We start from the raw sequence: 12,500 nt of genomic DNA, 5'->3' as shown, positions 1-12,500 counted from the left end.
TCACACACACACACACACACACACACACACACACCTGTGTCATGTGACTCTGCCGTGGACGAGCGTAAGTTCACACACACACACACACACACACACACACACCTGTGTCATGTGACTCTGCCGTGGACGAGCGTAAGTTCACACACACACACACACACACACACACACACACTAGAGGTCTGCTACCCGACCCGAGCCCGACGGGTCCCGAAAAATGTGCGGGTTTCGGGTCGGGTTCGGGTTAATGTTTAATGAACAGCCTCGGGTTCGGGTCGGGTTCGGGTTTGTAACAAAGAAAAACTAAATAGGATATATAGTTTGCGTGCCGTGTGCTTTGCCTGCTTGCTGTGTTGTGGTGACCGGCACGCGAGAGAAAGAAAGTACATGCGTGCGCAGATGTGCAATGTTCATAGGCTACACAGACCACAGACACACAGGCTCTCTCTCTCAAATATATATATATAATTTGTTGTATTTTATCATTATATCATTTATATCACAAAACTGTTTTGCGCATGTGCTACGCTCCCGCGCGCTATTTCATTCACAACACAGACAGCAGACGACAGCAAGCAAACCATGAGAAATTTGTAACTGTTACACCTGTTCGACCACAGCACAGTTACGTAAATGGTAAGTTTTTATCTTACTGCTGTGCTGATAGGGCCGCTGCGCCTACATGTATTTACTGTTTCAAGCAATAAATACAACATATTGCAAAAATGGTATTTGCTGTGAGAAACAGAGTGGACCTCGGGTTCGGGCTTAACATGTAAATGTAATTGTCGGGTCGGGTCGGGTTAAATGATCGCGAGTAGCCTACTGGCCGGGTTCGGGCTTCAGTTTAAAGCCCGTGCAGACCTCTAACACACACACACACCTGTGTCATGTGACTCTGCCGTGGACGAGCGTAAGTTCACACACACACACACACACACACACACCTGTGACCTGTGTCATGTGACGCTGCCGTGGACGAGCGTAAGTTCACACACACACACACACACACACACACACACACACCTGTGACCTGTGTCATGTGACGCTGTCGTGGACGAGCGTAAGTTCACACACACACACACACACACACACCTGTGACCTGTGTCATGTGACGCTGTCGTGGACGAGCGTAAGTTCACACACACACACACACACACACACCTGTGACCTGTGTCATGTGACGCTGTCGTGGACGAGCGTAAGTTCACACACACACACACACACACACACACACACACACCTGTGACCTGTGTCATGTGACGCTGTCGTGGACGAGCGTAAGTTCACACACACACACACACACACACACCTGTGACCTGTGTCGTGTGACGCTGCCGTGGACGAGCGTAAGTTCACACACACACACACACACACACACACACACACACACACACACACACACACACCTGTGACCTGTGTCATGTGACGCTGCCGTGGACGAGCGTAAGTTCACACACACACACACACACACACACACACACACACACACACACACACACACACACCTGTGACCTGTGTCATGTGACGCTGTCGTGGACGAGCGTAAGTTCACACACACACACACACACACACCTGTGACCTGTGTCATGTGACGCTGCCGTGGACGAGCGTAAGTTCACACACACACACACACACACACACACACACACACACACACCTGTGACCTGTGTCATGTGACGCTGTCGTGGACGAGCGTAAGTTCACACACACACACACACACACACACCTGTGACCTGTGTCATGTGACGCTGTCGTGGACGAGCGTAAGTTCACACACACACACACACACCTGTGACCTGTGTCATGTGACGCTGCCGTGGACGAGCGTAAGTTCACACACACACACACACACACACACACACACACACACACACACCTGTGACCTGTGTCATGTGACGCTGTCGTGGACGAGCGTAAGTTCACACACACACACACACACACACACCTGTGACCTGTGTCATGTGACGCTGCCGTGGACGAGCGTAAGTTCACACACACACACACACACACACACACACACACACACACACCTGTGACCTGTGTCATGTGACGCTGTCGTGGACGAGCGTAAGTTCACACACACACACACACACACACACCTGTGACCTGTGTCATGTGACGCTGTCGTGGACGAGCGTAAGTTCACACACACACACACACACACACACACACCTGTGACCTGTGTCATGTGACGCTGCCGTGGACGAGCGTAAGTTCACACACACACACACACACACACACACACACACACACACACACACCTGTGACCTGTGTCATGTGACGCTGCCGTGGACGAGCGTAAGTTCACACACACACACACACACACACACACACACACACACACACACCTGTGACCTGTGTCATGTGACGCTGTCGTGGACGAGCGTAAGTTCACACACACACACACACACACACACCTGTGACCTGTGTCATGTGACGCTGTCGTGGACGAGCGTAAGTTCACACACACACACACACACACACACACCTGTGACCTGTGTCATGTGACGCTGCCGTGGACGAGCGTAAGTTCACACACACACACACACACACACACACACACCTGTGACCTGTGTCATGTGACGCTGCCGTGGACGAGCGTAAGTTCACACACACACACACACACACACACACACACACACACACCTGTGACCTGTGTCATGTGACGCTGAGCGACAGGAACGTCTGTGAAGAAATCGCAGTCGCAAGAAATAGACACAACTGAACAACGATACGACTGAAATAAACAGTGTTTTAAGATGTTCAGGTTCAGAAACTGTAATCAAATGTAAAATATCTGCACTTTATAAATAAAATATACACTACAAATATAGTTACAAAAGTTATTCAGTGAAGAATGAGTGAATTTTCTGTTTTTTGTTGTTTGATTAGTGTTATCATAGAGACGGCAGGAATATTAGAGTCTCTCGCTTGAATGATTTAAAGTTATATTGAAATACACAAAGGAATCGAGATTTAAGTTTTTTAATAAGTTTTGAAATATTAATATCTGTTATGCCTAAGTTAATATTCAGTGTCTTCCACACACTACTACTGAACCTAAGAGTTACACAAAAACCTGTTTTTTAGTTTCTTTACGTAAAAATGGAACTGAATGTGTGTGTGTGTGTGTGTGTGTTCAGAGAGTGTGTTGCCGTGTACGGTCGATGTGCCCACCTGTGGAGACACCTGTGGGAAGAGACTGGACTGTGGTTTACACACATGCTCAATGCGCTGCCACAGAGGAGCCTGTGAGACCTGCCGACAGGTACAACACACACACACACACACACTTTCACTCACGTGTCATTTGTATGATTTTTTTTTTATCTTTTAATTTCTAGAGAACTTTAAATGGAGGGACAGAAATCTGTCAGGTTTTATAAAAATGTCTTCATTTGTGTTTGTATGTTGAACGAAAATCTTTTAGGTTTGAAAGAACAGGACGGTGAGTAATTAATGACAATTTACATTTTGGGTGAATTATACACCTTATAAATACAGTAAGCTGAGCCTTGGGTAAAACTAACTATATCACAGATCATGTTGTTTACATCAACAATACACATCGTTGCATTTTGATATCGTAATTACTCTATATAAGGACGTATCGTTACACCCATATTAATAACTGTACAAGTCTGAGTGATTTCGTTCATTCTGTGTTCTGTGCTTTCATTCAATCCCATAAATACTGTATGGTCTCATGTGCATTTAGTCATTTAGCAGATGCGTTTATCCAGAGTGTTTAACCCGTTCTTGAAGGTTGGGATCAAAGTGCATTATGGGTTCCCACGGGTCCTTGAAATCCTTGGAAGTTTGTGAATCTGAAAAAAAAATTCAAGGCCCTGGAAAGTTTTTTAGAAGTTTTCTGAAACCTTGCTCTCACTTTAAATGTGTCCCCACATTAAGTCCTTGAGTTTGAGGGTATTGGACCTGGAAAGTGCTTGAAAGGTCCTGAAATGTGAAGTTAGCCGAGGTGTGTGAGCCCTGTGTGCTTTATACCTCAGAGCAACAGAGAGAGTGAAGGTTGTGATCACAATGTGACATTTAAAGAGATCATCAGGAAGATACAGCTTTCATTTGTGTGTTATTGTCTTGTTAACTAATGCAAGTTATAGTCTTCTGCTATTATTAGGTGTATATTAACACCTTCTCCTCCTCCTCTCCGTCGAAACAATAAAGTGTTCCAGGGCTGATCCCGGTAATGCTAATAGACTCTGATAACGGGATGGAATTTCTGGCATTCCAGCCCCAGTTTCCATTCACACTGATGGGAATTTAACGACAGTTTCCCAGAATCAAAGCTCAGTGCTACTGATTAGAGGGGCCTTAACGTGTGTGTGTGTGTGTGTGTGTGTGTGTGTGTGTGTGTTTGTGTGAGTTCAGGAGGTGGAGAAGACGTGTCGCTGTGGCCGCTACACCAAACTCTTGCCCTGTCATAAAGAATATCTCTGTGAGTCCAAGTGCAACAAGACTCGGACCTGCAGCCGACACCAGTGCAAGAGAAAGGTTTGTGTAACACTCACTCACACATTCCACTCAGATCGTTTTGACACACACAAGTGCCTCTCACTCACACCAGTGCCACTTGTGCCTCACACACCTCTGTGTGGCTGATAGCGTGTGTGTGTGTGTGTGTGTGTTTCCAGTGTTGTGCGGGGAACTGCCCGGCGTGTGACATGAGCTGCGGGCGAATGCTGGGCTGCAGGAACCACAGATGCCCGTCTGTGTGCCACCAAGGTGAACACTTACACACACGTTCATGAACACACACAGACCTTTACACACACTTGGCATCAAACAGCATCATTGGCCCTGATGACCGTTCGTACAGTTCTCGCCCAGTCGAGGGGCTAACGTGGAGAGTTATGAACGTTTCGCCGTAGGAGCGTCTCCCGTAGGAGCGTTTCCCTGAAGGAGCGTCTCCCGTAGGAGCGTCTCCCTGAAGGAGCGTCTCCCTGTAGGAGCGTTTCCCCGTAGGAGCGTCTCCCTGAAGGAGCGTCTCCCTGTAGGAGCGTTTCCCTGAAGGAGCGTCTCCCTGTAGGAGCGTCTCCCTGTAGGAGCGTCTCCCTGAAGGAGCGTCTCCCTGTAGGAGCGTTTCCCTGAAGGAGCGTCTCCCTGTAGGAGCGTCTCCCTGTAGGAGCGTCTCCCTGAAGGAGCGTCTCCCTGTAGGAGCGTTTCCCTGTAGGAGCGTCTCCCTGAAGGAGCGTCTCCCTGTAGGAGCGTCTCCCTGTAGGAGCGTTTCCCTGAAGGAGCGTCTCCCTGTAGGAGCGTTTCCCTGAAGGAGCGTCTCCCTGAAGGAGCGTCTCCCTGTAGGAGCGTCTCCCTGTAGGAGCGTCTCCCTGAAGGAGCGTCTCCCTGTAGGAGCGTTTCCCTGTAGGAGCGTCTCCCTGAAGGAGCGTCTCCCTGTAGGAGCGTCTCCCTGTAGGAGCGTCTCCCTGTAGGAGCGTTTCCCTGAAGGAGCGTCTCCCTGTAGGAGCGTCTCCCTGTAGGAGCGTCTCCCTGAAGGAGCGTCTCCCTGTAGGAGCGTCTCCCTGTAGGAGCGTCTCCCTGAAGGAGCGTCTCCCTGTAGGAGCGTCTCCCTGTAGGAGCGTTTCCCTGAAGGAGCGTCTCCCTGTAGGAGCGTTTCCCTGAAGGAGCGTCTCCCTGAAGGAGCGTCTCCCTGTAGGAGCGTCTCCCTGTAGGAGCGTCTCCCTGTAGGAGCGTTTCCCTGAAGGAGCGTCTCCCTGTAGGAGCGTTTCCCTGAAGGAGCGTCTCCCTGTAGGAGCGTCTCCCTGTAGGAGCGTCTCCCCGTAGGACCGTTTCCCCGTAGGAGCGTTTCCCCGTAGGAGCGTTTCCCCGTAGGAGCGTCTCCCCGTAGGAGCGTTTCCCCGTAGGAGCGTTTCCCCGTAGGAGCGTTTCCCCGTAGGAGCGTTTCTCCGTAGGAGCGTTTCCCCGTAGGAGCGTCTCCCCGTAGGAGCGTCTCCCCGTAGGCGCGTTTCCCGTAGGAGCGTTTCCCCGTAGGAGCGTTTCCCCGTAGGAGCGTCTCCCCGTAGGAGCGTTTCCCCGTAGGCGCGTTTCCCGTAGGAGCGTTTCCCCGTAGGCGCGTTTCCCGTAGGAGCGTTTCCCCGTAGGCGCGTTTCCCGTAGGAGCGTTTCCCCGTAGGAGCGTCTCCCCGTAGGAGCGTTTCCCCGTAGGCGCGTTTCCCGTAGGAGCGTTTCCCCGTAGGAGCGTTTCCCCGTAGGAGCGTTTCCCCGTAGGAGCGTCTCCCCGTAGGAGCGTTTCCCCGTAGGCGCGTTTCCCGTAGGAGCGTTTCCCCGTAGGAGCGTTTCCCCGTAGGAGCGTCTCCCCGTAGGAGCGTCTCCCCGTAGGAGCGTTTCCCCGTAGGAGCGTCTCCCCGTAGGAGCGTTTCCCCGTAGGAGCGTTTCCCCGTAGGAGCGTTTCCCCGTAGGAGCGTTTCCCCGTAGGAGCGTTTCCCCGTAGGAGCGTCTCCCTGTAGGAGCGTCTCCCTGTAGGAGCGTTTCCCCGTAGGAGCGTTTCCCGTAGGAGTGTTTCCCCGTAGGAGCGTCTCCCCGTAGGAGCGTCTCCCCGTAGGAGCGTTTCCCGTAGGAGCGTTTCCCCGTAGGAGCGTTTCCCCGTAGGAGCGTCTCCCCGTAGGAGCGTTTCCCGTAGGAGCGTCTCCCCGTAGGAGCGTCTCCCCGTAGGAGCGTTTCCCCGTAGGAGCGTTTCCCCGTAGGAGCGTCTCCCGTAGGAGCTTTTCCCGTAGGAGCGTTTCCCGTAGGAGCGTTTCCCCGTAGGAGCGTCTCCCCGGAAGAGCGTCTCCCCGTAGGAGCGTTTCCCCGTAGGAGCGTCTCCCCGTAGGAGCGTCTCCCCGTAGGCGCGTTTCCCCGTAGGAGCGTCTCCCCGTAGGAGCGTCTCCCCGTAGGCGCGTTTCCCGTAGGAGCGTTTCCCCGTAGGAGCGTCTCCCCGTAGGAGCGTTTCCCCGTAGGAGCGTTTCCCGTAGGAGCGTCTCCCCGTAGGAGCGTCTCCCCGTAGGAGCGTCTCCCCGTAGGAGCGTCTCCCCGTAGGAGCGTCTCCCCGTAGGAGCGTCTCCCCGTAGGAGCGTCTCCCCGTAGGCGCGTTTCCCGTAGGAGCGTTTCCCGTAGGAGCGTTTCCCCGTAGGAGCGTCTCCCCGTAGGAGCGTTTCCCCGTAGGAGCGTTTCCCCGTAGGAGCGTCTCCCCGTAGGAGCGTCTCCCCGTAGGAGCGTCTCCCCGTAGGAGCGTCTCCCCGTAGGAGCGTCTCCCCGTAGGAGCGTCTCCCCGTAGGCGCGTTTCCCGTAGGAGCGTTTCCCGTAGGAGCGTTTCCCCGTAGGAGCGTCTCCCCGTAGGAGCGTCTCCCCGTAGGAGCGTTTCCCCGTAGGAGCGTCTCCCCGTAGGAGCGTCTCCCCGTAGGAGCGTCTCCCCGTAGGAGCGTCTCCCCGTAGGAGCGTCTCCCCGTAGGAGCGTTTCCCCGTAGGAGCGTTTCCCCGTAGGAGCGTCTCCCCGTAGGAGCGTCTCCCCGTAGGAGCGTTTCCCCGTAGGCGCGTTTCCCCGTAGGAGCGTTTCCCCGTAGGAGCGTCTCCCCGTAGGAGCGTTTCCCGTAGGAGCGAGCGTTTCCCCGTAGGAGCGAGCGTTTCCCCGTAGGAGCGAGCGTTTCCCCGTAGGAGCGTTTCCCCGTAGGAGCGTTTCCCCGTAGGAGCGTTTCCCCGTAGGAGCGTTTCCCCGTAGGAGCGTTTCCCCGTAGGCGCGTTTCCCCGTAGGAGCGTTTCCCCGTAGGAGCGTTTCCCCGTAGGAGCGTTTCCCCGTAGGAGCGTTTCCCCGTAGGAGCGTTTCCCCGTAGGAGCGTTTCCCCGTAGGCGCGTTTCCCCGTAGGAGCGTTTCCCCGTAGGAGCGTCTCCCCGTAGGCGCGTTTCCCGTAGGAGCGAGCGTTTCCCCGTAGGAGCGAGCGTTTCCCCGTAGGAGCGAGCGTTTCCCCGTAGGAGCGTTTCCCCGTAGGAGCGTTTCCCCGTAGGAGCGTTTCCCCGTAGGAGCGTTTCCCCGTAGGCGCGTTTCCCGTAGGAGCGTTTCCCCGTAGGAGCGAGCGTTTCCCCGTAGGAGCGTCTCCCCGTAGGAGCGTTTCCCCGTAGGAGCGTTTCCCCGTAGGAGCGTTTCCCCGTAGGAGCGTTTCCCCGTAGGAGCGTTTCCCCGTAGGCGCGTTTCCCGTAGGAGCGTTTCCCCGTAGGAGCGTCTCCCCGTAGGAGCGTTTCCCCGTAGGAGCGTCTCCCGTAGGAGCGTTTCCCCGTAGGAGCGTTTCCCCGTAGGCGCGTTTCCCGTAGGAGCGTCTCCCCGTAGGAGTGTTTCCCCGTAGGAGCGTCTCCCGTAGGAGCGTTTCCCCGTAGGAGCGTTTCCCCGTAGGAGCGTTTCCCCGTAGGAGCGTTTCCCCGTAGGCGCGTTTCCCGTAGGAGCGTTTCCCCGTAGGAGCGTCTCCCTGTAGGAGCGTTTCCCCGTAGGAGCGTTTCCCCGTAGGAGCGTTTCCCCGTAGGCGCGTTTCCCGTGTCCGCAGCGAGCGGGAGTGTTTTCGGTAGTGGCTCTGGTTTTTTGCTTCCCTTCTGCTGGTTATCAGCCAGTTACAGTCCAGTTCATCTACATGAATAAACTGACCTTTCCTCAGAACAGAAGTGTGTGATTGTGGGAAAGGTAATGGAGTATAGAGGTTATCTCACACCCATGAATCCTTCACTGATGCCTGGCTCTCGTTCACCTGCTATGTGCCAAATGCAAATGTGTGTCTGAAACAACAATGTTATCCGGCAAACGCCTGTTATCTCAGCCTGCGGTTTGATATCCAAATGTCAGGCGGCGAGTGTGTGTGCGACTGCTGGAATAGTGTTTCGAGGCCAGCCTGAATTCATCAAGCGTTTCTTAGTAAAGTCTGATTTCTCACAGGCGATGTCAGTAAACCTCCCACTTCATGTCTTCATAAAACAAAAGTTGAGCCTCCACTGAACACAGATCCCGTCTGATCAATACAAATAATAATGAGAAGAGCTGGAAAAGATTTGAGAAATGAATCACTGGCTGCGTTTACATGCACAACTTGTGTTTCAGTCGGACTGAATTCACTCCGATTGATGAATCTGAGCGTAGTGTTTACATGAACACTAAACATGATCGGGATGATGTGTGTGTTTATAAGTTTCCCGCTGTCTGCACATAATAACCATTCTCTTACATCAGTTCTTACATGTTGATCACGCAGTAAAAATGGCCAAAACCAGTCGCCTGTGGATGAGCGTCTGAAGCAGCGCTGGGGGGCCGTTGTCCTGCTCCACTTCACACACGCAGGGAAAGCGGGATTATAGGAGGACGGGAAACTCATTTACACAACACTTTATTCATCAGGAAGAACAGCTCGATCCACACAGCATACGTCATCGCACACGCGCAGTCCTTTCAGCTTCTGTTTTCAGTCCGATCAAGTGTTCACATGTTCTCTCCATCGGATCCGATCAAGTGTTCACATGTTCTCTCCATCGGATCCGATCAAGTGTTCACATGTTCTCTCCATCGGATCCGATCAAGTGTTCACATGTTCTCTCCATCGGATCCGATCAAGTGTTCACATGTTCTCTCCATCATATCCGATCAAGTGTTCACATGTTCTCTCCATCGGATCCGATCAAGTGTTCACATGTTCTCTCCATCGGATCAAGTGTTCACATGTTCTCTCCATCGGATCCGATCAAGTGTTCACATGTTCTCTCCATCGGATCCGATCAAGTGTTCACATGTTCTCTCCATCGGATCCGATCAAGTGTTCACATGTTCTCTCCATCGGATCCGATCAAGTGTTCACATGTTCTCTCCATCGGATCCGATCAAGTGTTCACATGTTCTCTCCATCGGATCCGATCAAGTGTTCACATGTTCTCTCCATCGGATCAAGTGTTCACATGTTCTCTCCATCGGATCCGATCAAGTGTTCACATGTTCTCTCCATCGGATCCGATCAAGTGTTCACATGTTCTCTCCATCGGATCCGATCAAGTGTTCACATGTTCTCTCCATCGGATCCGATCAAGTGTTCACATGTTCTCTCCATCATATCCGATCAAGTGTTCACATGTTCTCTCCATCGGATCCGATCAAGTGTTCACATGTTCTCTCCATCGGATCAAGTGTTCACATGTTCTCTCCATCGGATCCGATCAAGTGTTCACATGTTCTCTCCATCGGATCCGATCAAGTGTTCACATGTTCTCTCCATCGGATCCGATCAAGTGTTCACATGTTCTCTCCATCGGATCCGATCAAGTGTTCACATGTTCTCTCCATCGGATCCGATCAAGTGTTCACATGTTCTCTCCATCGGATCCGATCAAGTGTTCACATGTTCTCTCCATCGGATCAAGTGTTCACATGTTCTCTCCATCGGATCCGATCAAGTGTTCACATGTTCTCTCCATCGGATCCGATCAAGTGTTCACATGTTCTCTCCATCGGATCCGATCAAGTGTTCACATGTTCTCTCCATCGGATCCGATCAAGTGTTCACATGTTCTCTCCATTGGATCCGATCAAGTGTTCACATGTTCTCTCCATCGGATCCGATCAAGTGTTCACATGTTCTCTCCATCGGATCCGATCAAGTGTTCACATGTTCTCTCCATCGGATCCGATCAAGTGTTCACATGTTCTCTCCATCGGATCCGATCAAGTGTTCACATGTTCTCTCCATCGGATCAAGTGTTCACATGTTCTCTCCATCGGATCCGATCAAGTGTTCACATGTTCTCTCCATCGGATCCGATCAAGTGTTCACATGTTCTCTCCATCGGATCCGATCAAGTGTTCACATGTTCTCTCCATCGGATCCGATCAAGTGTTCACATGTTCTCTCCATCCGATCAAGTGTTCACATGTTCTCTCCATCGGATCCGATCAAGTGTTCACATGTTCTCTCCATCGGATCAAGTGTTCACATGTTCTCTCCATCGGATTAGATCAAGTGTTCACATGTTCTCTCCATCGGATCCGATCAAGTGTTCACATGTTCTCTCCATCGGATCCGATCAAGTGTTCACATGTTCTCTCCATTGGATCCGATCAAGTGTTCACATGTTCTCTCCATCGGATCCGATCAAGTGTTCACATGTTCTCTCCATCGGATCCGATCAAGTGTTCACATGTTCTCTCCATCGGATCCGATCAAGTGTTCACATGTTCTCTCCATCGGATCCGATCAAGTGTTCACATGTTCTCTCCATCGGATCAAGTGTTCACATGTTCTCTCCATCGGATCCGATCAAGTGTTCACATGTTCTCTCCATCGGATCCGATCAAGTGTTCACATGTTCTCTCCATCGGATCCGATCAAGTGTTCACATGTTCTCTCCATCGGATCCGATCAAGTGTTCACATGTTCTCTCCATCGGATCCGATCAAGTGTTCACATGTTCTCTCCATCCGATCAAGTGTTCACATGTTCTCTCCATCGGATCCGATCAAGTGTTCACATGTTCTCTCCATCCGATCAAGTGTTCACATGTTCTCTCCATCGGATTAGATCAAGTGTTCACATGTTCTCTCCATCGGATCCGATCAAGTGTTCACATGTTCTCTCCATCGGATTAGAAAAGGAATAAACCTCTTTCAATCCGATCGAAATGTCATTGGGATCGAGCTCAATCGGATCGATTAAGGTTTAAATGAAGGCTTTTGAGTCCGATTGAGTCGTCAATCCGACTAACGGATTATTTGTTTGCATGTAAACGCAGCCAGTGTGTGTGTGTGTGTGTCTCAGGCAGCTGTTACCCGTGCCCTGAGATGGTGGAGGTCCGGTGTGACTGCGGCTCTACGGTGATCTCTGTGCCGTGTGGGCGAGAGAGAAGCACGAAACCGCCTCGCTGTAAGGAGCTGTGCAGGTACACACATATGCACACACACACTCACACACACACATGCACTGTCACTCACACACACACATATACACTCTGTCGCTGACTAGAGATATTTTAAATAATGTAGGCCACTTTTTACTGGTAATAAGACATTTGGCATTATCAGGACCCACAAATATTCCCCCATTGCATTACTATACATTATATTTAACATTACATATAGTAGTTTAATGTAGCACTGACACTAAAACTTTGAAAACTTTTTTTCTCACAGAGTTTTATTTTTATTTTGGGTGAACTATCCACAATACATATTGTTGCATTTTTTTCTATTGTGATGTATTGTGACAGGATATGTGGTTACGCCCCTGTCGGCTGCTGATATGATGATGTTGTTGTGTAGGAAGCCTGCGCTGTGCCATCACGGGTCCCTGCAGGAGCACCGGTGTCACACGGGCCCGTGTCCTCCCTGTGCGCTGCCGTGCCGGCGCCCCATACCCGGCTGTGCCCACCTGTGCCCAACCCCGTGCCACGACCAGGTGCTGGTCAAAGCTGCGGACCGGGTACGAGCTTCAGCTAATATACACACTCACACAACACCGCCTAAAGCGCTTCGGGCCA

The 12,500-nt window shown here is 51.8% G+C and overlaps 1 protein-coding gene across 2 annotated transcripts in view; it reads left to right on the top strand.

The window, feature by feature from the left end:
• nfxl1 (nuclear transcription factor, X-box binding-like 1) overlaps window positions 1-12,500 on the top strand; it is a 27,222-nt gene that overhangs the window by 6,907 nt on the left and 7,815 nt on the right. For both annotated transcript variants that reach the window (XM_079848350.1, XM_079848351.1), the window contains exons 9-13: window positions 3,144-3,268; window positions 4,390-4,512; window positions 4,653-4,743; window positions 11,783-11,903; window positions 12,283-12,442. In XM_079848350.1, coding sequence (XP_079704476.1) covers window positions 3,144-3,268; window positions 4,390-4,512; window positions 4,653-4,743; window positions 11,783-11,903; window positions 12,283-12,442 — 620 coding nt within the window. The remainder of the gene's footprint in view (window positions 1-3,143; window positions 3,269-4,389; window positions 4,513-4,652; window positions 4,744-11,782; window positions 11,904-12,282; window positions 12,443-12,500) is intronic.

The sequence above is a fragment of the Squalius cephalus genome (genome assembly GCF_949319135.1).
Source record: "Squalius cephalus genome assembly, chromosome: 18".
In the NCBI taxonomy this organism is placed as follows: domain Eukaryota; kingdom Metazoa; phylum Chordata; class Actinopteri; order Cypriniformes; family Leuciscidae; genus Squalius; species Squalius cephalus.
Note: the sequence above shows the minus strand (reverse complement) of the source record. Positions and strands in the feature narration are given on the sequence as shown.